The following is a 25,224-nucleotide window of genomic DNA, read 5'->3' as shown; positions in this document are numbered from 1 at the left end:
TATAATATTAATTAATATTGATCAAAGATGGAGTAATTATATTATAATAATTATAAAATATCATTGATATAATATAATATTATTAGTGTTGATCTAAATTAAAATATTCATGTTATAATAAATCATGACTGCTAAATAAATTGAACAAACAAAAATAATAATGGCTCAGGCAGAATACTGATGTTATTTTGATAATAAAAAAAGAAGGTGTCCTTTTAATAATTTCAATAAAAAAGAGGCTCTTTTGATTTTTACCCAATAAAATCATGATTATAAATATGCAATTTTGTGATTTGAACTAATATTTAAATGCAATAACACTATCAATTATGGAATAGGACTTCATAAAATTTTATGTCTAAAAATTGGGTTTCTAAGTTCATTTAGATTTGATTCCAAGGAGGGCATCCAAATGATAGAGTGAGTTAAGCTACAGAGTGACTCATATAATCATCCTCCTTCAGTTCCACCCTTGAAAGATCTTGATGTCAATTTTCTTTTTTTTTAAAAAAAATGGAAAAAAAAAAAATCAAGGAATCGGAAAAGGGCATGTTTTTTTTTTTCAATTTTTGTTTATGTTTTTTTTTATTTGAGAAAAAAAATGTTCTTGCAACTTATAATTCACTTTCGCACGCAGGACCTTGAAATAGCGTCGGAAAAAGGAAGCAGATCTGCAAGCAGAGATCTGATACGACTTCCGTTTTCCATCGTGCTGATTCGCCATGGAAGTCCAGATGAGGAACCCATCCGGAGGAGCGGATGGAGAAGAGGAGGAGGCGACTACAGTGTCGGCGCTTCGACTCCTCCCCTTTGCTGGGACAGCGCAGCAGCACTACGTCTCCGAGCTCCTCTCGTTTACCCTTGATCGCCTGCACAAGGTAATTCCTCCTCCTTGGTCTTTCAATTGTGGTGTCAGATCTGGTAAAGACGTGGTGACTTTGCAGGAGCCGGAGCTTCTTCGCATCGATGCGGAGCGCATTAGGAGGCAGATGCAGGAGGTGGCCGTCGGTAACTACCGTGCCTTCATTGCCGCTGCAGATGCCGTCTCCTTCATTAAGGAGCAGCTTTCCGGATTCGATAAACACCTTGATTCTTTGGTACCCTTTTAACGCCTCCTGTAAACCCTATTTCTGTCACTGGGCATTCGAGGCCCTGCTCAATCCCTTGTAACCCTTGGTACTTTAGGAGCTAGCATTCTTGAATAAGTAGGGGCGGGCTTGAACAACACCATGTGTATAGCATATACGCTGTGAAACGACGTCTGTCTAATTCTAGGTTTGCATTATTTTACTCTCGTCTGCCATTTGGGACTTTGCGTAGCAATTGCATACCTTTGTAGTATTGAAAAACTGCAACCTTCGTGAACATATAGATACATTTGGTTTTGAATCATTATTGTACTGATAAAATCTATTTCAGTGGTGTGAATTCACAAGAAACATATAGAAACATTTGGTTTTGAATCATCATCGTACTGATAAAATCTATTTCAGCAGTGTGAATACACATATTGCTTCTCTGGATAACTATTCACCTATGAATTCACAGATAACTTAGTGTTTACCTTGCTTTAAATTATATAGAGATAGAAAGAATGCTCGATGCTATATTGATTCGGTTACATATGGGTCAAAACAATATTAATCTTGACTCCAAAACGATACATAGCTATTTTAGATGGCATCCCAACCTGTACACATAGGTTGATCTGACCCACTCCTTTCGTACCAAAATCTCTCCCTTTGGCACCAATTATAGATCAGAACTGAACTGTCTCAAGACCATGAGGGCAAGGGCTAACTGGAAGAGGGTAGATTTAAGGCAAGCAAGGCATGCACGTATACAGGAGGGGAATACTAACCATTGCATGGATAGGGTGCAATGGAAATACTGAAGTATATAAAGAGAGTCAATTTTCCTTCCAATTAAAATCTGCCTACCCCTTGTTATAATCTGCAGAAGATCATGCTTGCTTGAGAAGCCAAAATTGGTTTGTTTTTTTTCTTCTCGCTTTAGTAAATTGCAGAAATACTTGTCAATTATGTAATTAAGTTCTGTACAAATATGGTTTTAGGTGATAGGAAGTAGAGTAGAGTTTCATTCTTATTATATACTTGTTGCAGATAACAGAGATCCCAAATCTTACAGCTGGTTGCACAGAGTTTATTGAATCAGCACAGCAAATTTTGGAGGAAAGGAAGTTCAACCAGACGCTACTTGCGCATCACAGCACTTTGCTTGATTTGCTTGAAATCCCCCAGCTAATGGACACGTATGCACACATTCTCTAAATTAAACTTCAGTTTATGTGCCAAGTCTTATTCCTAGTATCTATCTTGTTGGTTCTTTGGTTGTACCCCATGCAAATCTTGATCATTTAAAATCATGGCCGTAACATTTTTGATATGATGTGCTTACCTCAACTTTAGATATGTTCTTATGAATTTCTTAAGGCACTACATTTGACATATGGGAAATGTCCATTCTTCAATCATGTTTTTTTCCAAATTCCACCTTTTGTTTAGGGCCTATTTACTTGGGCAGATATGTTGTTAGATGGTTAGTAGATAGGATGGGTTATTTAGATTTGTGCAGATGATAAGCCGTTCTCATCCTTTGATTTTTGTTCATCCAAATTTGGCTTACCAAGTACAGATAGATGATCGCGTAGCATACCAATCACCCCTACTCTAATCATATGCTTATTTGGTGAATCCATGTTAATTGCTGTAAAATGTAATCATGCATTCATGTGTTCCAGATGTATAAGGAATGGCAACTATGAGGAAGCCCTTGACCTTGAAGCTTTTGTCAGCAAGTTGTCAAAAATGCATGCCGAGTAAGTCTCTCACTGATCCAAAACTTGCACCATTGTTATTGGGTAATGAAATAGTCCGCTGGTTTCATTCATGATAATACCTATGCATTGATATTTGGAATGAAGGTTACCTGTCATTCAGGCATTGGAAGCAGAAGTTAGAAAGACAATGCAATCTATGCTATCCCAGCTTCTTCAGAAACTTCGTTCAAACATTCAGGTCTTGTCTAAACATTTTAGGACCTCTCTAGTGTTTTATAGTGCATCATGTTGGTTCATTCCATTTTACTTGTCTCATGTCTCCTGAAAGACAATTCCTTTCATTGGAATCACATAACTAAGTTCTTGAGAAAAAAAATGTCATACAGTTGCCTGAATGTCTGCGGATTGTTGCGCATCTGCGTCGAATAGGAGTATACACTGAATCTGAGTTACGTTTGCAGGTATAGTTTCTCTTTTCCTATTCCATTTTCTGTTGTCTTATGCAGTAAAAATGGCTTCTGATTGCTGAAGTAGACAAATGCTAGTCTGAACTAGATATTTTTAATCTATTGACATACATCATAGGAAAAACTTGGAGTTTGTATATTAGAGATGTTGATGAAGAAGATAATTCTCTTCCATTGTGAGCGAGTACAGGATTTTGTGCCTCCAACATTCCAGAATGTTTTGATTTGTTTGTGATAGAATATTTAGGAACAAATAAATATTTGGGGTATAAAAGTTTCACTTACCTTTGAAAGAACTATGGTGTAATAACTGGTAATCAATGACTTTCATGTACCTTTCTTCTAAATTTTGAATTTTTGAATGGTTGATAAAGATAGAGAGTAAATGTTGTTTGAGTGCTAATTTTGGCTTATTTGATATGGCTTTGGAGATATACAAATTATACAGATCAATTGAGTGTTTGCTTTTTAACTGAACATTCTTATCCCATTTGTTGCTTGAACAGTTTTTGAGGTGCAGAGAGACGAGGCTTTCTGGAATTCTGGATGACTTGGACCAGAGAAATGTTTATGAGTACTTGAAAGGGATGGTCGGTTGCCACAGGACACATCTATTTGATGTTGTTAACCAATATAGGGCTATCTTCAACAATGATAAATCTGGGAGTGAGGAGAACTATGATGGTGGACTTCTTTTCAGTTGGGCTATGCATCAAATAAGAAATCACCTAAGCACTCTAGAAGCTATGCTTCCCAAAATCACTGAAGGTGTATCCTTGTCAAATATCCTTGATGAGTGTGTGGTGAGTTCATTTCTGCAATTGATAGTTTTTTTTTTTTTTTTCCAATTTTTCAACTTCAAGGAAGTTCTTTGTTAGACATTTAGAGCTTCTTTAACATACCAAATTTCATTTACAACCTTTTACCTCTTTTGGCTGTTGCTTGTTTACAAACTTTGAATTTCAAGTTTCAGCTTCTTCCATGTGTACTGCATGTGAGTTTAACATATTGCTAGCTTTTGCTGCATTCAGTACTGTGCAATGGGCCTTGGCTTAGTTGGACTTGATTTTAGAGGCTTGCTTCCTCCACTTTTTGAAGGGTAAATAAGCAACTCTTTATCACTCAATTTAGTAATGAAATATAAATGTATTATTTTGTATCATTGACATTCTCATCAATCACAGTGCAGTCATCAACTTATTCTCAAAGAATATGAGTACTGCAGTCAAGAATTTTCAGGTACCCGGGTAACCTTTGCATGAGCTTATGACTTAGCATATTTACCTTCTCAAGTTCTGATTTCTGAGCTTAATTTGTAAATTCCTTTCCTTTTGTTTTTAGTTGAAATTAACTCCCTTGTCAAAAATGCTTTGTTAAATTCTGGCCACCTGCATAGAAATTTGGTCTGTTTTTGCTACTTAGGCTTCATCAACAGTTTTTTTTTTTGAGGAACCTTCAAATGCTATATTTAGTGATTAAGTTAAAACTGTTGGCATTGGGTTGATTATCATTCCTGATTATCCTGCGTAGCATGATGGCCTATAAATGTGTATATGTGTGCCCTATTTCAGAAAACTTTACGGCTAGTACCATCCCTAAATAATTTACTATCACTGAAAAGAAAGTTTCTAGTGAGAGGGCTTAAACAATTTCTCTGGTATTTGTAGATTGTCTTAGATTCACATCGTTGGGTCCCTTTGCCATCCGTTGGCTTCGCAAGTAATGGATCAATGGATGAAAGCAATGATGATGTAGCACCACCCTCTGCACTGATGGAGCATCCACCTATAGCCATTTTTGTCAATGGTAAGCATAAGCATTTGTTAATAACATTCATTGTTGATCTTGTTTCTTTGCACTGGAATTTTTATACCTTGTGGCAGTAAAATCAAATGCAGATGATTCATTTACTATGCAGAAGAAGTTGCAGCTTAGCTCTCTACTTTTGCAGTTCTGTTGCAGCTGATAGGTTATCTTGACATTGTACAGGTGTTTCTGCTGCTATGAACGAGCTTCGACCATGTGCTCCAGTAAGCTTGAAGTACATTCTGGCTCAAGAGGTTGTCCAAGGCCTACAGGCGGTTTCTGACTCCCTGGTGAGGTACAATGCCATGCGGGTGCTACGAGGAAACGAGTCTACACTTTTTTTGTCTCTTTGTCGTGCTTTTGTGGAGGTTTGTTGAGTTCTTAATCGATATTAGCTTTTGTTCTGTGTTCTTCAATTGCATGACTGGCATTTGTGGTTCCTAGGTAGCTTTTCCATATTGTGCCACTTGTTTCGATCGCTGCTATCCAAATGGAGCATCCTTGATCTTGGAGCACAGAAGTATGTTAGACAGTCTAAGTCTGCTATTTGCGACCCCTCCTGTCAAAGGATTGAAAGATTCTTTGGTGAATAAGGAAGCGAAGCAACCAGTGGAAGCCGTTGGCATTGCCATAATGGCTGACCATGAAGCTCCAGCCAATGGTGAAAAATCAGAGACAGACGATCGCACTGAAGAAATTGGCGTAGAAGTAGAGCCAACAAAGGAACAAAGTGATGACTAGGTTTTGATCTATATTTATCAATCAGATGGATCAATCCGGCTATTTCAATCGTTTGGCAGAGGTTTGAATCGTATATTTGAGATTGGAACTTGATATTTTTAGCGCTATAAATTTCTAGTGCGAGGTTATTGTTCAAAAAACAAACTGTGAAGCAACTATCATCGCTGCATATTCACATAATAGTTTAAATGTTTTTACCTTATACAATATTTGTGCAGTGTGTTATTGGTATTCTACTGTACGGTTACAATATTTGATGAACTCTTATGAGCTGTAGTATGCAAAAACAAACAAACAACAACAGAAACAGAACAAAATGGATACACGGTGCATATAAATAGCCACACAATAAATGAACAATTGGAAAATACACTTAAGTCTAAATCACTACCACAGCCAAGTTCCCATCTGGTTGGACAGATGCGTGGTCAAATTGAGTGATTAAATTGATTTGTAATCTAAAATGGCCGACCAATATGACACAGAATCTTGATCATAAGAGGCAGATGGTTGCCTCTCATACCTTTACACGTCTCGACATGCTCCAGTTAGTAGCCACCATACAGACAGCTTCTTCTGTCGTCCTCACGGAATGCATGAGAAGCAAGAACGATGTGAAGAGACAAACTACAAGAACCTGTATGTTGCAACGAATCTAGTTTTGAAGATTTATCAAACTTTCCAGCTAAATGAATAACAACAAAAATTTTCTCAGAACATTAAATGGTTGAATTCCACAAATTTTCAACCAATCATCTTATGCTATTTATGATACCATTTTTGTCATGACTAACTAACATCCAAAACAACAACTGGTAGCTTTGAGTGGAAACTACCTAAAAGAATTAGGAAAAGAGAAACAGAGAAAGACGAACTCACTTAAGATCTGTATTAGTCTTCTTATTATATATCTGCATAACTCAGCTTAAGATGCACCAACCTACAGAAACTAAATTTTATTGGCCTTTGAATAATCTTTGGAATTTCATAGCCCAATGCAAAAGCTAAATGCATTCTTGTCGTTTAAAACATTCCACCTTCTAAACAAAAATGTCCAGCATGGAAGTGAAGGGAGCATGATAGGGCTCAATCTGTGCAGCTACAATTGCAACATGCTTGAAGAAGCTAGACAAATTTCCATAAAATCTTAGAACTGATTTGTCTTTCATTAGTCTACAATCCCCTTGGTTGAGCCCCTGAAAATTCAGAAACTATACCAACACAAACTTTCATTTGAGCTCAAGATCCACATTGGTTAGAACAGAAATCAATTTCTTGTTGTAGTAAGACAATTGTGGTAATTGATACATGATGGAAGGACAAACCCCATAATAGAGAATAAACATAGGCGAAGATAGAAATAGCGATACCAATGTACATCTTCTTAGTAGTAGAATAAATCTAGCACAATTTCTCTGTAAAAGAATCAGCTAGCATGTGTTACCGCAAGCAAAGGCATACAGAATAATAATAAATACAACTGGGGAAAAAAATTGCAAATGCTAAAATGTCATAACTGAATCTTGCTTCTTTTAGTGAGTGATAGGCAACTATGGATGCTGAATAACAGAATGATTGACCTCAGAGGAAGAGTCAATTATCGCAGACACATCGACTAAAAAAATTGTTAATTTGTGCTTGATTTAACAAAACAACTAGGGTGGTTCTTGGAATTGATTCAGAAACATAGCATGACATATAATGTGACAGATTTAACTACCTTATGAAACAGCATACAAGCATATCTAATTGGACGATCCATGTAAACAGGTGAACGACAAGTCGAGACTTTCAGAAGGCAATCTGCCATCTATGGAAACACATAAGAGTAGCAGCAAAGCTTGTAAGACATTGTCAATTAATCCCAAAGAATAACAAACAATCTTTAGTTTTTGAAAAGTATCTAAACAACAAAACCCTCTTTGCATTGTTAATTGTTTCCCACTGTCTGTCTAAAGAACCCTAATCTAATACCAAAACCAACCTTGCAGTCATTCGACACAACCAATTTTGCTTTACATTCCTACCAACAAAATAGCCCAATCAGAATTTCCCCCCATTATCTGACAAAGGATGGATAATCAACGAATGAATTTCCATTTCATGAAACTAAAAGAAAGCTGTGCCTGCAAGGCCATGATGCAATAGATTATGGGCAATGTTCTCTCTGGCCTGCGATGCACTCACCGATCGAATGCTGTTCTCAGGCACCATCTCATCGTCCACCAGTTCATATCTGAGATCCGGCTCCATCTCCTCTTTCCTTAGCTCGCAGATGTTGTGCAACACACAGCAAGCACCAATAACCACTGGCAAATCCTGCAGCTTCACTTCAGTTCGCTTCTGCAAGCATGTCCACCGTCCCTTCAACCTCGCAAAGGCTTCTCGAGCAATACGCTGCACCTCCCCAATCTTCTCGTTGAAGGCGTGCTGTGTCCAAGTGAGGTTTTGGTGGGTGTATGGCACCAGGACCCAATCCGTCAGAGGATAACCTGAGCTCCCCACAATCCATGTGCTCTTGAGCATCCCTGCGGCAGCCCTCTGGTGCAGAGCCGATTTCTCGAGTACTTGGTCATCGGGCATCGAACCTGGCCAGCCGATGCAGACGTCCGTGAAGACCCCGTCTGGATTTACGACCCCTTGGACTGTGATCGAGTAGGAGGTCTTTTGATTTCGCTCCGTGTGCCGGCGATTGAAGTAGGCAGCCACGCTAATTTTGGGTGCGATGATCGGGATGTGGGTGGTATACATGGATCCAATCACATTGGGGATGCCGGAGATGCTCTCGAAGCGGGATTTGACATCAGGGGCAGCAGCCTCGTCGGGCCACTGGAGGAAGCGCGGCATGAGAAGGGTCTTGATTGCGGTGCACACCTCGAGAACGAGCTTGTGGCAGGTGGAGATGCCAAGCCCAAACCGTTTCGAGACTAGGCGAAGCGGTTCGCCGGTGGCCAACCGCCAGATGCAAACCGCCACCCGCTGCCGGACTGGGATCGCGGCTCGGAGCATCGTGTCCTCCTTCGCCACCGCAGAGCCAAGCTCGTCGCAGATCATGTCGAACGTGGCACGCCCCATCCGAAAAGCCTTCCGGAAATCGGTCTCGGGGAAGCTAGGGTGATTGCACTGATCCCACCATGCTCGCGACCGATCCTTCACCCAAAGACGCCTCTGATGGTGACCGCCCGCCCCTCCAGCAGCGGGAGCGCTGGAGCCAGCGTCTCCTTCCGCTGAAGCAGTAGCCGCAGCAGCAACGGCCACGGCGGACGAAACCAGGCGGGCGTGCTTCGATCGAAGGGTATCCGCTTCGTCGTCGATAGCGGAGAAATTGTCCTGGATGCGGGAGTAGGAATCGAGCATCGCCTCGCTCTTCCGCTGGTGATTCTCCTCGAGGAGGGATAATTCGCGGCCGGAGGCCACATCCGATTCGCGCCGCTCGGACTCCTCCTGCGCGTCCATAGCGGCGATGGAGGTCAGCAGAGTGGCGATTGACTTCCGCTTCTTCCTCCGCCTCTCGTCGGAGGCGTCACTACCGCCCGCATCCCGCTTCCGCCCGCCCTTGGGCATATCGGAACACGGCTTGGCCGGAGCAGCGGAGCCGGAGGTCGAATCCTGAAAGAAGGAGATGTAGAAGGAGAAGTCGTCTTCGACGGCGGCGGCGGCGGCGGCCGGTTGGCTATTCATACAATGGAAAGCAGACCAAAGTCCCAATTCGACGGACCGATCGACGGAGGCTCCGGTGAAGACCGGAAAAAGAGGGGAAGGATTAAACGGCCGGACGGATGATGGTGGTAAAGATGAAGAAGAGGAATTCAGACGGAGAAGTCAATACCATCCTCCTCACAACCACCCCACCCCACCCAATGTGAACCTGATGGTATATATGTCTGCGATGGAAGCCGTGTGGACGCGGTTTCTTTCGGGAGGCGTTTCAAGGAAGGCTACCTCGTGCCTCGTCGAGAAGACCCTTCTAGCATGGCTGGCTGGCTGGCTGGCAGGCAGGCAGCCAGCCACACGGAGAGAGAGACCGACGCGGATGCCCGAGCACGATAGTGGGCGCAACGCGACAAGGTGGTTGTGCCAAAGGATGACTCATGCATGACGACACACGGCGTGGCATAGATTAGTCAAATGGAGCGCGCGGAGCAAGAGAGTTGCGTGTTGGTGCGCTGCGCCTCCTCCTCAATCTCCTCCTCCTCGTTCCTCTACGCGGAGAAGGTGACGCGGCGTGGGCTGGCGCTGGCATTTCGACGACCAGAGCACATGGAATGGCGGTCGCCGGTCGGTCGTCGCGCAGGGTATGAAGATGGGAAGAAACACGTGGTGCGGTGGGCGCAGGGATTGCTGACCGGGGGGTTGCGGCGCATTTGTTTTAATTCGATTTGATTTTACAGCCGAACGGAATGAAATAGACGCGACGCGATCGGTTTGACCAGCAACCTTTCGGCATGTGTGAAACAGTATTAATTAGGGTAACAATGTCTCAATTTGTCCAAATCATTAAGATATGATGCTATTTTAATTTTTTTTTTTTTATTAAAATCCCACCTCATCTGTAATTCATACGTAATTTACTCAAATTTAACAATTATCATTTCATAATTATTACAATTTAAATGGTAGATAAATAAAATTAAATTTGCGATATAACAATTAAGAAATTATAACGTTATCATGTGTTACAATATATTGTACAATATATTGTAAGACAATACTGATGCGTGAGAATCTTTTTAATAAAAAAATATTTAAAAAACTCCCTTCAATAATTAAAAAAATAAACAAGTTTTTTTGACTTTTGCCCTAGTAATTATAAGGCCGGTGAGCTGTAGTTGAAGTTGTTTTCCTTTTTTTCCCTCATTTGTTTCCCTAATTATGTAACCGCAATCAAATCATCACCTATAAAATAAAAAAAAAAGTCCACGGCGGTTTTCTATTTTTTTTATTAATTTACCTATCGACTAAATCAAAAAAAAATTAATTTTTAAAATATTATCTTATTTAAAATTTAAAGTTTTTATTATTCTTTAAATATTTTATTATTTTACTATACCCATCCTAGCATCAGTCTCTACATAAGGTTATAACTGTGCGAGATAAAATATCCACTAAGAAATTGAGCAAAAAAAAAAAAGACTAATATTCGTCTGTAATTTTTCAGTAAAAGATGAAATTTATCATCCCAACATTTCATACAGTCGACTTTATGACCATCTATGATAAGATAAATCAAAAAGCTATAGTTGACTACGATAGGAGAGCATTATATTGACTTCATCGAGATTCATCTACAAACATGAGTAAAAGACAACTTGACCAATCAAATCATACGTGACTATATTTATGTACTAGGTCTCATAAACTTTTTTTATTGATTATCAAAGTAAATCTAAAAATGCATGTGATTTCATGTTCAACCGTCAACGTCTTAAATTTTTCCTAGTTCCATTAGAGAAATCATGTGTAAGACTCATTTAATTTACCAAATATCTCCGTTGGATTTGTGTTGCTAAGCGTAGGCAATAATAAATATACCAGTCGAGAACCATCAATTTTACGAGTCTAATCAAAACCTTCCGCTGACCTGAACACGTTGAGTTTGAGGTTTAAATAAGAGTAAGCTAATCATCGCTACAAATGAATACCAAATTTAATATTCAAATATACATAAGATTAATTGAATAAATAAATTTAAATAATTTATTAAACTAAATTAATAAATGTCAACGCAATTTAACTTGTTAATATTTGTGAATATTCATTGTCAATTCATGAATAATATTTATGAATAAAAAATTTAAATAAAAATATAAAAATTTCAAATTAAGAATTGAATAGCATTTAAACCAATTAAATTTAAACAAACTCAAATCAAATTCAAGTTTAAAAAAATGAAACCAAGCTAAACTTAAAGAACAATTGCAACAACATGACTTTATTACCTTATTAAATAAACTTAAATAACAAAATACTTGACTCAATTTGACTCATTTACAACCTCGATTGTCTAGGTCTCTAGATCCAACAACTTAGTTTACTTAGTCATGTTAAAATTGTCTTCTTATCCTGCATCCGTTAGGCCCATGGACATTGCTACAACATGGAATAATAAATTGATATAAATTAAATGTGAATAATTTTTTATCTTATTTTATATTTTATAAGTTATAATCGTATAACTATTATAACAATATTGAATAAGGATATATTTTTTTTAAAAAAATAAAGTTTTAAAAATGAAACATCTTGATCATAATAAAAAAGTAACGACATTCTAATTTTTACATAATTCTAAAAACTTAAATGTTACGCGAAAGATTAAATATTAAAAAGTTTTAACTTTAATAGTAAAAATAAAATATATAAAATTTAAATTTAATAATAGATGGAATTAGATAATGGGCCTGAGTTATGCCGGCCCAATGTTCTTTTAAGAAACAAGAAATATGAGAGTGCAGGGGCGACAGTTGTAAATATCTCCAAATAATAAAACGCTCACCTGTCTCTTCTTCCTCCCTTCCTCGTCGCTTATCCACACGCTGTTCCAAGTCTCCGACGGTCCGACCACTCCGATCCGGATACCCAAGTGGCAACTATGTCACTCTCCTCGATCTCCAAGATGACCGGCGCCGGCTGCGTGTTCGCTGCCCCTGCTCCTCAGTACCATTCCCTCCCCGTTTGTTACCTCTCTCTTCCGCTTCGCGCCTCACGCTCTGCCACGCACGTCGCACGTGCGAGGAAGGGCTTGTCGCGTTCTCGCCGTCTCGACAACCGGAACAAGAGGGAAGACGGCGGAGGTGTCGCCACGGAGAACGAGGATAGCGTTGGTGGAGATGGGGCTTCTTATCTGGAGAGTCCTGGCGCCGGTACGGAAGGGATCGAGGGATTCGAGCTTTCGACCACGCCGATGCCGGTGCTTCCGGGGGAGGAGAAGGACTTCTGGGAGGGGCCGCAGTGGAACGCCTTTGGATTTTTCGTCCAATACCTATGGGCCTTCGGCGTCGGCTTTGCTGTAATATTCCCTTAACCCTGCTGTCTTCGTTGCCTAAGTATTGCTTGTCTATCACATTTAATATGCTTATGCCTTTGCTTTGAAGCTTCAGCTGGTTTTTTCCCTTTTTTTTTTTCTTTTCTTCTTCATCCAAAAGCCTTTTCTTTTTGTCTTTGGTTAATAGCGATCAGTTTTCTGCTGTTGAATTCAGTTTATAGAAAGTGCATGCAGTTGTTTACTCCCTAGGTCCCTCTAGGAATCATATCAAGAAGATAGAGATACAAGAAGTGTGTCTGACGTTGTCCAGGAAATATTGGTTGAACCTTTATCAAGCCACCATTCATGTAAAGAAAATTAAGGCCATGTTCAAATTGTGAAAAATAACCACAAAATCAAGTCACACCACAAAGCACTAGATTCACGTTGTTCGACACAATATGTGTGGCTACGTTAGTGTGAGAAGAATAATCCATGATTCACGTTGTTCGACACAATATAGGTAGCTAAATTATCATGCCTCTCGTCAGTTATATATAAATTCTGAATCCTTCAAAGCTGTTTAGCCATATATTTCTCATCTACTTTACTATCCAACAAATTATTCTCTTACGTTCCAAAAATGCATCTTGGAATTGTACCTGTTGTCCTAACAGGGTTAAAATACTTGCACAGCTGATTGCTTGTGGTATTGCTGTTGCCACATACAATGAAGGCGCAACTGATTTTAGGCAAACAACTGTCTACAAGGAGTCAGTTCAGACTAAGGAGCTATTAGAAGAATCGGAGGCATCAGATACTGATGTATTCGAGGCTAATCCAACTGAGGTAGCACCAAGCCTGGAGTAGCCTAGTGGTGAAATATACTAGCGCTTGAATGCGATCGAATGCAAGTTACAGATGCTTTTAGGAATTGCAAGGAACTATTAAGTGTTTTGCTGCAATTAAGAGACTTTTTATCACTTGTATCTTGCACTTTCACATCTGTTCTTGCAAATGTATGTATTAATGCCATCTACAAAACACCGAATGGTAACAAATGTAAGCTACAATTTTTCTTTACCAGTTTTTAGATAACTTGGCATTGAACTAGTTGAGTCAGACAATTAAAATTCGTCTGTTGCTTAATATTATCAAAGAAAAGAGTAGTCTACTAGGATATAAGAAACAACAGTGACATACATCAGGAATGATCAAACCAGGAGCAAGAGACACATAGCAGCAACCCCTTCAAGTCATTGGCGCTGTAGGATATAGCTGAACCCAGACGAATTCTTCTTTATATCTTACACTTGCTTCACAGGAGGCTAGACATGTATATATAACAATGGTTCCCCAATCAAGCGAGTCGGAATCATTTTTCACACCAAGGTAATAAAGTAACTGAGGCATGATCTGAACATATAAACAAAAATTATGTAAGAGTTACCATTATAAATAGGCATCATGCCAGAAAGATTAATCTCTAATGTTTGCTATAAAAAGGGAAAAGAACTCAGTCATGCTAATAGATGTCCTCTTACATCTCAATTCTCACGGTGATGAGTATTTGATATTGGAGCAGTATCTAATAAAGACAATTCGCTTGTGATAGGAAAATTTAGATTAGCATGAAACCTGGAATTCATAGCATACGGAGCCATTGCAGTACTTGCACTTGGGTAGATTTGTCATGGAGGGGCGGCCAATTGACAAAGGCCACAGTGGATTTGCCATCAAATCTCGAGAATATCTATCGAAAATTACATCATCCACAATCAATATGGACTCTTTACTAACAAAAAAAATGCGCCAACAAAATTACATTTGAAAATTTGCACCAAAAAAATCAACAATTTTAACCCTCACCTCAAAACTTGGCTAGGACATTTCGAAATTCTTTCTTGAAATGATGCCCAGCTCCTTTTGTTGTCGTCAGCCTTATTACATGAAGGCCAAACAAATCATCCAAATAGAGATGGCAATAGCAAAACAGAAGTTAGATCATACCTCAAATTTGTCCGACAAGAACTGATATGTGTCATCTGTTACATGTTGAGTCACCAATGATGATGTTTCATAACTAGCACCTTCAGAAGCTTCCACATCATAAGCACATTCATCCTCTATGAGAATCTCATATTCAGGCCATAATGAACTACATGCAACTAAATCACCAAAATATGGCACGGTTAAAATAGGCGCCTGATTGCATGTTAATGTAAAATATGCATCCCACCTTTATCACGACTTAGTTTTTCTCTTGGGAGACCGGAACTAATAGATTCCAAGTTATGATGACACTGATTTTTATGCCCCGATTTCCAATGCATAGCCTTATAATCAAGAACAAAATAAGTTATCATTGAGAAAGTCACGATCAGCATATCTTTTTGAAGCTACCTGATGTTTCTCGCAGCAGTAACGTGCTTGCTTACAACTACTACAAACTTTCTCCCCTTTCCATGTGCCACACCAAGAGCAAAGTGCAACTACAAGATCCACCATAAAAGCAAAAGTAAAAAACTTTTCAACATAAACCCATCGAGAATATTTAATCATAAATGATTAACTAAACTTCTTCTCGAAGCAATAAAATTACTCCAGACCAAATAAAGCAAAGTCCAAAAATAATAAGATCATCATTGTGATAGAGTTCTAGGCTCATATACCTCGTTTTGAACATGAAACCGTTGTATCAAACAATCAACAGAACAATTCAATCAACTAAAGGGATATCCAAGACAAACTAAAAATAAGGGGAACAAAGTTAATTACCTCCTACACTCAATGGTTTGTCATTGCCATCCTTCCTTGGTGGCTCACTTGAGTAGAAAGCATTCGACCGTGGTAATTGGCACCGGAAGACTTTTATACTTCAAATCATTTCAAAAACAAATAATCTCAAAACAAAGAGAACATGAATGCCGGAAGCAAGACAACAAAAGTTGAATAATGTTAATATATAGGCAATTTCTTTACAAATAACACTGTTCACACCTCCGTCTAGGAGCTTCTTCTCTGCGCTTCCATTGTTCATGCTGGTCCTGAAGAAGACATGACATGGATGGGCAAATGAACACATATAACATCCTATGGAAAGTAGATTCCTTCTCAGGAATTGGAGCATAAATCTGCAAAAATAATAATAATAATAAATAGAGCCTTAAATAATATAGCATCACCATAACTAAGTAGGATATACACTAACAGAAACAGAAATATATTTGCCTGAAGAAGAAACTGAAGAGGCTCTTCACAAAAATCACATCGGGAAAACTTCCCCGTGGGAAACTCTACTGGGTCCAACCACGCCTATAATGATGCAGCTAGATGAGTAACTGAAATTACTTAAGAAAGGTAAAAATATCAGAGAATAACACGTACAGGAGTGCCTCCAGTTTTACTTGGGAATAGATGGCGAAGGAGGAACTTAGGGTGCTTGGGCTTCTCAATAGTACCCAGTGTTACATATTCCTCTAACTCATCCTCTTCATCTTCCTCATATGATTCCTCCAACTCTACTTCTTTAGTTGCTTCATCAAGAGACAGTTCTTGGAGTGGTAACATGTCATTCATGTAGGAATCCATCCAATCTCAACAATCTAATGAAGCCAAAAAATAAAAGTCTTCAAATTGGCCTGTATTAGGATATTCTGAGGTTCACATGCTATGAGGAATTTTCTATTTGTTTGTTTCTCCATAGTGTAAATGTCTAAGCAATTGATTTGGGACTTGAATAGTAATATCATGAAAAAAACTTGTAGTCACCACATAACTAGCAGCATCACTGAACCAGTGAGCTTTGGGCATAACAAGCTAACTAATCCTAATTTTTTTATCAGGCCATATTTAAAACAAAGCAAACAAGGTATCCCTCATCTCACAAACACTATTAACATCTCTACTCTCATCATCCTTTTTCTCATTTCCTCATCTTGACTCAACAAACACTACTAGTACACAACCTCAATTGTTTCTCATCCATCACATGTAATTCACTTTGTTCGTACACTCCATACTTACTTTTTTCATCCGTCACCACGGAGCATCAAAATCATATAAATACAGAAAAATATAATGTTCCACAAAAAGAAAACACTGCAAAGTCAAATTTGTGTAAAGCAGTGGCAATACAAAGTACAAATGCCTTTGAATTTTTGCATCCACAACAGTAGCATGCAAGCTCTTACTGACAATAATCTCATGATAATTATGGTGAAATTTTGTCCCTAAAATAAGTTAATGGGCTCTTACTGACAATTGGCAAGAGTCATCAACGCTGATAGAATCAAGATTTACTCTTGGGCAAGACACCAACATACATAATAAAAATAATTTTAACAAGGCAACCATGTCCACTATAAAACACTTTTTACAAAGAATTAGTGAATGTGTAAGTTTTTTCCCCAATTTGGAAATTTCCTCAAACATGGATCTTTACCTATTTACCTATTTGGACGTATCTCAGTACCATGACATTTACATGAATGCAATAGGAGGGAGTCAAAATAACCATGAATATCTTCATTTCAAATATGCAATTTGACTTCAGAATAGGCTCTCTAAACAAGCAATATACAAGACATAGTTAGCATATAGTTTATTAGCTAATGTTGTGAATTTTGTAATATTCCAAATCTCCGACACACTAATCTAACTCAATTGGATATATGAAGGCCATCGCCATCGAATCCATAATTTTCTTAGAAGTTAATACAGCGTGTTAACATCTCGAATAAGCCGAGCTACTTTCCTTGTTTCCAAATTTCCATATTCCAAATATTTCAGTAGTCAAAAGAAAGTTATAACATTTGCATTCAGATAAACCCTTGATCCCAAAAGATAGATCATCAACTTGCAGTAATGGAGCTAATTTTGGCTTGAAAAAAAAACACTTTGATAAATACAGGGATTAACCATGAATGACCAAAGGTAGTAAATAGAATAAAGAATACGAGACAGTGCGCACAGACTGGGCGGAGGTCACGCTGCAGATGGGAGAAAGATGTTAACTGTGGCTGACGAGCTCACGAGTGGGTGGGAAAAGGATGCGGGCTGCGGCAGCCGACTGAGAAAAAGTCGAGAGGCGGGAGAGGATTGAGAGGGCGTGGCTAGCTGCAGCTTCCGATAGCAAAAAAAAGTCGCCAGGAGGTAGAGGACGATTGGGAGAGGGCGTGAGCGTGGCGGCCGCGTCTCAGGCATAACCCTATTTAATCCAGTCAATTCGATTATTTTGAAATTTTAATTTATTTTAAAAAATAATTATTCCAATTATTCCAATAAATCGAATTAATTAAAATAAAAAATAATTAATAAATTCTTTAAAAATGAATTTATAAATTTTGAATAATATTTAAAAATTATTATTTTAATTAATTAATTTTTTATCAAATTAATTGATATTTTATCAATTCAATTTATTTAATTTTTATTTAAATATAATTTTTATTGATTAATTAATTGATATTTGATATTAATTAATTATAATTTTATTTTCCAATATCATATCAATTCAAGTCATAGAGTTATGTAAATTTAAAACATTTCGATTCCTTTCTCCTTTGCTTGTCCCATAAATCTAAATTGATTTAAATTTAAAATTATCAAAATAATTTAAAAGTTTTATTTATGCACAAATTATTATAATTTAGATTCTGGTCCAAATTTCTACTTAGCCTTTGGGATTTAAACAAGGAAATATATATAGATAGTTGTTGATCAGAACTGCATAGACTACTGAGCCCTGTTAACTGCGTTTTTTTGTGAGAGATCACGAAAATCTTTAATTTCCTACGGCAAATGACAGACTCAAACAGTCAGCTTCAGAATCTACTCTGTTCTTTCGACAGCTGCAACTAAATCTACCATCTGTCGTATCATTTCCTTCTTAAGTATTTATGAGTACAGACTGACGGACAAGGCGTCGGCGAAGCTGGCAACGAGTTCCTCGTTGTAGCAGCTGTCGGCTTCGTCCTCTGTCGCCAGCGCCGCCTGCAACTGGCTCCTCCAGTCGCCCTCCACGTTGCGACGACTATTCCTATGTTTCTTCTCGCCGGTATCATGGCTGTATAAGTTCACGATGTTTGCCGTCGCCGTCTCCGCCTTCTCCGTCTCTATCTCAATCCCCATCTCTTCCTTCCTCGTGAACCAACCCTTCACTCGCGGCCGGCTGTCTGCCAATGTTTTCCTGCATGAATACTTCAAGGACAAAGATTTGATCGAGTTACGATACTTCCAGATTGAAAGGGAAGATAGAATCGATGCGCGTACAGTGATCTTCTTGTGGAAATTCCTCTGGCTGCGTTTGCTCCGATACCTCTCGATCCTTTCCTTCCTCTCCTCGGCGCTGTATCGCGCCATTCGATGGCTCGCGTTCGGACAATTCATTCCCTGCTACACAAACCCAACAAAGATTCGATTTTGAACGTGAAAAACGATTCAGTATGGAATTTTAGGAAATATGGGAGGGCAAGTTCGCGACTTGGTCGATCTGGAGGTCTCCGGTGCTTAGGACGCGCCTCACTGGTTCGGCGTTGAAGTCGAGATAGTCGCAGGAGGAGGAGGACGGCGACGACGAGTAGGTTGGGTAGATGAGCTCGGCGACGTGGTGGTGGAGGGGGCGCGAGTGGGCGCTGATGTTCCCGTCGAAATAAGACTGAGGGAGCTTGAAAGAGGAGCCAGTGCCGTCGGAGAAAAGGCCGTGACGAGAATCCCCCGCCTCCGCCGCCTCATGAAAGAAGTCCGAGTAGGAAGGGGAGAAACTGAACATGGCGAGCTTCGGCCTTCGCTTGTTCGGGTTAAAGGAGCAGAGTAAACCCTTGGGGACGTTGGCGTCGCTCGCCTTCTTCTTAATGGAGGCGCGAGGCGCGATTGCGTTGACCATGGCGGATCCGGGACAAGGTTAGATTCGGTCCGTGTCGGAATACAAATGTGCTTTTTAAAAAAATAATAATAAAAACTGTCAAGTCGACTGTTATTTGTTGGTAGAAGCATTTTCCTTTAGATCTTTTCTATTTTTGATTTGTTATTTACAATTTTAAAACACTAATATAATATTTTATTTTATAAATATCACAAAATTATATTATTCAATATATATATTTATATATATATATGTAATTATATCATAAAAAGCTCTGCAAAAGGCTCCAAACGGCCTTGAGAAAATACTATCACTTCAGTAACTATAAAACAACATAGTACTATAGTAGCAAACGCTCAAACAAGTGGATCACTCACTGTCAAGCAGTGCAATACTCTGTGCCACATTGCTCGTATTGCTTCCTGACAGAGTGGCAGTTGGAAAGGAATTCAACTTGCACTTGTTTTTTGTTTGGAGCTGAAGTGTTCAACTCGCACTTGACTAGAGGAATGTGGTGCTACCACTTTTGCCATGAAGAAAGAGATTTCCACATGAAGTCCTCGGTAGCAGCTTTGGCTGGCTTCCCCATTACTGAGTCTGATTGATGCTCTCCACCAACCACTCACCGCAATCTAGGAAGTGAAACTGATTTGACTAGTGAGTGACCACTACCAACTTGTAAACAACTTTACAAGTCACCCTCTTAAGCCTTACAGGTCGAGCAACGTGATGGTGTTACTGTCCTTCCTGATTGAACTAAAGATAAACTTCAGTAAGCAACATGCAGAAGAGGAAGTTGTTTCTCAGTAACTGATGTTGGGCTTCGATCGATTTGTGCTGATATCGATGCTTTCAATGAATCTCAACCTTGTCCCTTAATTGCGAGAAGAGAGGAGGAGCTATAGCGATTTAAAGATCCATGGGCTAAAGAAACAAGGCCCGAATTCTTGTCAGATCTTCTGAATAGTATATTTAGAGGATCTATTTTCAAGATTCATGACAAAAGTTGGCATCTTTAGTTGGAAAATGGTGTCCTGTTCGCTCAAAATTTCTTATCTCTGAAAAAAACAAACAAAAAGAAAATCGTTGATCGTTGAGCACGCTGTTAAACCCTCCCTAATTAGAAACTCTCTTTTGGTTATTATGAGAGAGTGCGTTACACCCGAATTATCGGGTACTGAACGCCATGCGGTTACTCCTCCAATGGCGACGGTGCAAATATCTATTTACATCTCTTCCTCTGCCATGTAAACTACTCTTATTGCCAGACCTTCTTCCTTCCAATTCATCTACGCCATGGACGTCCTGAGCTGCGAGCCATGCATCGCTCAGGAAACAACAACCCTGCCGTACGCCGAGGCTGATGACAGCCTCCGCGCCCTTGCCGGTCGAGCAGAGGGCTTTGGTCGGTATGCTATAGGAGGACTAAATGGAGACCTTTATCGTGTCACCAACTTAGAAGGTATGCCTTGCACATCCTACACTCCTTTTGGTTTTCTACTCTTTTATGATCAGTTTTCTTAGTACTGGTAGTAAATGAATTTGAGTTATTTTCTTTGGCCGGCCGGCCAATTCTATATATGCAGATGATGGTTGTGGTACACTTCGAGAAGGATGCCGTTCCAATGAGCCTCTGTGGATCGTTTTTGATGTTTCGGGAACTATTCACCTGTCTTCCTTCTTGAGAGTATCATCCTACAAAACAATTGACGGAAGGGGTCAGAAGGTGAAGGTGACAGGGAAGGGGCTGCAGTTGAAAGCTTGTGAGCATGTCATCGTTTGCAATTTGGAATTTGAAGGTGGAAGGGGGCATGATGTCGATGCCATTCAGATAAAGCCCCAGTCAAGGCACATCTGGATAGACCGTTGCAGTTTTCGCGATTACGCTGATGGACTTATCGACATTACTTGCGAAAGCACAGACATAACCATTTCGAGGTAATACGTATATTTATTGGCACCTCAAAGTGCAAGAAATTAAAGAACTAATCCACCTTGATGGTTCTTACTTCTCAATGGCAGATGCCACTTCTCAGAGCACAACAAAACAATTCTGATTGGGGGAAACAGCTGCAATATCGCCGACAGGTGCATCCACGTGACGATCCATCACTGCTTTTTTGATGGAACGCGACAGCGGCATCCTCGTGTTCGATTCGGCAAGGTTCACCTATACAACAATTACACAAGAAATTGGGGCATATACGCTGTCTGTGCTAGTGTAGAGTCACAGGTCTGAATCAATCCTACTTCTGAATCGAATCCGGCATGCTGAAAAATCTTGCAAAGCAAATGTGTGTCCTTTGTTGAACTTGATGGACCTCTTGTTGTTCTCTTCGCTTCAGATTCTATCTCAGTGCAATATATATGAAGCAGGTGAAAAGAAGACGGTCTTCAAATATCTGGTAGAGAAGGTATCAGTGATCCAAACACATTTGATATTACTGTCAAAAAATTACAACTAAACAGGCTAGCTAGCTCCACATTGAATTAAATTTGGTGGTGTTTGAGCAGGCAGGAGATAAGGAAGAAGGAGCTAGTGGGCGTGTAAGGTCTGTGGACGACCTGTTTCTTAATGGCGCAAAGCCCTGTTTGATAGTAGTAGATGACAGTGCTGATAACGTGTTCGAGGCACATGAATGCTATGAAGCATGGACAATGGAAGCTGCATCAGATTGCCTCAAAGAAGTTGTCCAGCTTTGTGCAGGTTGGCAACCCATACCGAGGCCAGAAGATAGCTTAATCAGTGCAGAAACTTCTGTTCCTTCTGCTGTTTGAAGCTGGATGCCATGAATACACATGTACCAAGGATGTAACTCATGCATGAAGACTATTTTTTTTTTTAAGTTTGGATTCAAACACGTTTATTTCTCAATAGAAAAGTAGTTAATGCAGGTGATCTCAAAGAGAAACTCCTTAAAGGGAATACTTGCTTTTCGTCCATGATCAACTCTTTGGTAGATGATGAGATTTCGTCGTATAAGTAAAGGTGAACGATTTGCATTCCACATAATATGAACACATTATGTATAAATGAAAATCTCAATATGAGCGGCCTACAATCTATCCGAGAATGATGCATCGTATATGAAAGTAAATGACTTACAATTCACTCGTAATGAAATGCATCGTATGTATGCACATATACATACATAGATCAGATGAACAATCTACAATCCACTCGAAAGAGATGTATCATATATATATCTACGAGGTGAACAACCTACAATCCTCCCAATACGAAATACATTATATGAATACATATATACAAACACACATATATAGGGTGAATGATCCACAATCCACCCAAAAAGTACCTCACATAAAAATAAGATCAACGACCTCCAATCCATCCCGTGAGGTGTTTCATATAAAAATAAGGTGAATGATTTGCAATTCATTATATGAGGAAAAATCATCTCAATTTAGCCAAAGCCCATGAACACGTAAAAAAAAATCAAAAGTCCTCTTTGTACACGGAGTCAACCGTTCTATATTACTAGTCGCAAACTCTTAAAAAGTAAAACTCGAAGCTCAAGACTATAAGTAATCATAATTCGAAATTGAAACTGTATAATAAATACTACATTTATTATCTTGATAATTTAATGTCAATGATAATGCGTCTCATTTAAAATATAGAATTCAAAACTCTAAATATAATAATTACATCTATTATTTTGTTAATTAATAACAGTGCTAACTCCTAAAGTGCGAAGTGAAATTATTGATATAATTAGATAATCTAATTTGTTATAAATCTCAAATAAGAAACAAACAAGATAGATAGATATCAACTAGGAATAAAAGGGCAACCAATATGATAAGTAATAATCATGCAGTAAAAATAGAGATAAGATTAAAATTAACTCTATTTTTTATAATATTTATTTTTATAAATTTTAAAACATGCACAAGATAGGTGTAGTGAAATAAGTAAGAAAACTTTACCTCGAATGCGAGATTTTAGACGAATGCTTATTTAATTCTATATGCACCTTTAAACTTAACCATAACTCATCCTACAATATATGAAACCAAAGAAAATTCCTTAAACATGCAATACAAAAATGAGAGGAAAAAATTCAATACCATCAAGTGATAAGATATATATAGTAAGAGTATCCAAGATTCGAAAATAAAATAAAATTTTCTCTAAGCCTTATCAATTCCATCCCTCCTACTTTGCCCCTCAAGAACTAACATAGCACACTAAATATGAGGGAAAAAAATTGAATTTGATTTGTCGGAAAGATTAAGAGAAGATTATCCTTTTTGTTTTATACGCTTGTAGCAATCACAAGTACAATCACATTGTCATTAAGCGATGACAACGACCAAGGGCGGAGCCAAGCTTTTTCCTACCTGGGCTTTAGCCCGGGCGCCCGACAGACTTAAAAAAGAACTATCATTTAAATTTACTATAGAAAAAAATAAAAATAGATGTAAAAAAGGATGATAGCCCGGAGACTTTCGATCAGATCAAAATTAGCCCGGAGGCTATAAATTTTCTGGCTTCGCCATTGACAACGACGACAATCGACGACGATCATGAAGAATAACAATTGAGGGCAGCAAGTCAACGATCAAATAGCTATGACAAAGATTAAGATCACGCATAAGAGAGATATCATATGTGTGAATCGGAAGTAATAAGATGAAATTTAGATTTTGTAATAATAATAAGAATGAGACAACATCTTTAACTAGCCATGCAATGATGATGTAATGATGATGACAATGATGATGATAGCGAGAGAAGAGAGATTTTACAAAAAAATCCTTATCTTTATAAAAAATTATAAATGAGTATTTTGAAAATTTTAATAATGTAATAATAATTATAAATATTTGTAGAAATATTTTAAAACTTGACCTGAATAGAGGCATTTTTCTCACTTGAATTATGTGTAGCTAGATAAAAAGTTTACATACATAAGCCACCTTTTCAGTCACTAGTTGTCATCTTCTTCCATGTTGTGACGAACCCCGCAGCTTGCTCTAGGCAAAAGGACACGGCCAGCTCGCTGAGTTGATGACTTATCTCCCTCGTAAGCTCCCATTTCGAGATTAAGGTCACATGGTGGACACCTCAGCACAAATTTGTCTGTTCCCTGGAGACAGTTCAAGTGCTGGCTCTCTCCCCACGTCATGGATGAGATATTGATGATACAACCACAGAAACGACCTAACTAGGACCTTAAATTATATTTTCGACTTTGTTATTTTGCAATGATTGTGCATGATCTATTGGTGACAAGTCACGTTACATGATTCTCTTGCTCCACTTTTTCCCGCTGGAATTCGAATGCTCTAATACATTTTAAAATAGAATTGGCACAGGATGCAGTCGCCTCTTATCTTTCAAATTGTTTTTGTTTGTCTTTGTTGTCAGAGCAGTAAGATTCTTGCACCTCTTTTTTGGAGTTAGTGCAGTAGCAGATTTATAATTGGCATAAAGGTTGTATTTTTGTATCAAAAAGAAACAACATTTAACAGCACTAAAGTTATTTGGGTTTAGAAAAGGGTTGAGCTTAAGGCTGGCTGTAAACGACTGTCAAATGCCTTTTCAGTCTTTCGA

General features: G+C 38.7%; 5 protein-coding genes across 6 annotated transcripts; 3 read left to right on the top strand and 2 right to left on the bottom strand.

Annotated features, from left to right (window-relative positions):
• The first annotated feature begins 662 nt into the window (after positions 1-662).
• LOC141824256 (conserved oligomeric Golgi complex subunit 8) lies at positions 663-6,021 on the top strand. Its single transcript, XM_074711511.1, has 12 exons — positions 663-878; positions 945-1,097; positions 2,124-2,272; positions 2,762-2,839; positions 2,945-3,038; positions 3,187-3,261; positions 3,774-4,070; positions 4,299-4,366; positions 4,452-4,506; positions 4,935-5,073; positions 5,257-5,441; positions 5,518-6,021. Exons 1-12 carry the CDS (start codon positions 723-725, stop codon positions 5,812-5,814), a joined length of 1,746 nt encoding a protein of 581 aa, XP_074567612.1. The 5' UTR covers positions 663-722; the 3' UTR covers positions 5,815-6,021.
• Positions 6,022-12,287: 6,266 nt separating this feature from the next.
• On the top strand, positions 12,288-13,864 carry LOC141824093 (uncharacterized). Its single transcript, XM_074711329.1, has 2 exons — positions 12,288-12,823; positions 13,475-13,864. Exons 1-2 carry the CDS (start codon positions 12,407-12,409, stop codon positions 13,646-13,648), a joined length of 591 nt encoding a protein of 196 aa, XP_074567430.1. The 5' UTR covers positions 12,288-12,406; the 3' UTR covers positions 13,649-13,864.
• Positions 13,865-13,905: 41 nt separating this feature from the next.
• Positions 13,906-17,943, bottom strand: LOC141824092 (uncharacterized). The gene is made up of 11 exons (XM_074711328.1): positions 17,751-17,943; positions 16,166-16,383; positions 16,010-16,093; positions 15,779-15,912; positions 15,557-15,654; positions 15,182-15,270; positions 15,018-15,114; positions 14,789-14,946; positions 14,648-14,718; positions 14,417-14,531; positions 13,906-14,194 (listed from the first exon to the last, which is right to left on the bottom strand). Exons 2-11 carry the CDS (start codon positions 16,367-16,369, stop codon positions 14,030-14,032), a joined length of 1,215 nt encoding a protein of 404 aa, XP_074567429.1. The 5' UTR covers positions 16,370-16,383; positions 17,751-17,943; the 3' UTR covers positions 13,906-14,029.
• Positions 17,944-18,506: 563 nt separating this feature from the next.
• Positions 18,507-19,586, bottom strand: LOC141825626 (uncharacterized). 2 transcript variants are annotated; one of them, XM_074713010.1, is made up of 3 exons: positions 19,263-19,586; positions 19,052-19,174; positions 18,507-18,979 (listed from the first exon to the last, which is right to left on the bottom strand). In XM_074713010.1, exons 1-3 carry the CDS (start codon positions 19,548-19,550, stop codon positions 18,677-18,679), a joined length of 714 nt encoding a protein of 237 aa, XP_074569111.1. In that variant the 5' UTR covers positions 19,551-19,586; the 3' UTR covers positions 18,507-18,676. The 2 variants fall into 2 exon arrangements, with proteins under 2 accessions (XP_074569111.1, XP_074569112.1); XM_074713011.1 differs by having other exon boundaries at positions 19,052-19,171.
• A 1,353-nt stretch (positions 19,587-20,939) lies between these two features.
• LOC141825736 (putative pectate lyase 4) lies at positions 20,940-24,679 on the top strand. The gene is made up of 6 exons (XM_074713123.1): positions 20,940-21,105; positions 21,230-21,581; positions 21,666-21,876; positions 21,989-22,057; positions 22,158-22,410; positions 24,648-24,679. The coding sequence occupies exons 1-6, from the start codon at positions 20,940-20,942 to the stop codon at positions 24,677-24,679; spliced, it is 1,083 nt and encodes a 360-aa protein (XP_074569224.1).
• The last annotated feature ends 545 nt before the right edge of the window (positions 24,680-25,224 follow it).

This window comes from Curcuma longa, chromosome 3, assembly GCF_044706935.1.
Source record: "Curcuma longa cultivar G26 ecotype Majalengka, Jawa Barat chromosome 3, ITB_CL_G26_1.1, whole genome shotgun sequence".
NCBI classification, from domain to species: Eukaryota; Viridiplantae; Streptophyta; class Magnoliopsida; order Zingiberales; family Zingiberaceae; genus Curcuma; species Curcuma longa.
The sequence above is the reverse complement of the archived record's forward strand: the minus strand, read 5'-3'. Positions and strand labels throughout refer to the sequence as shown.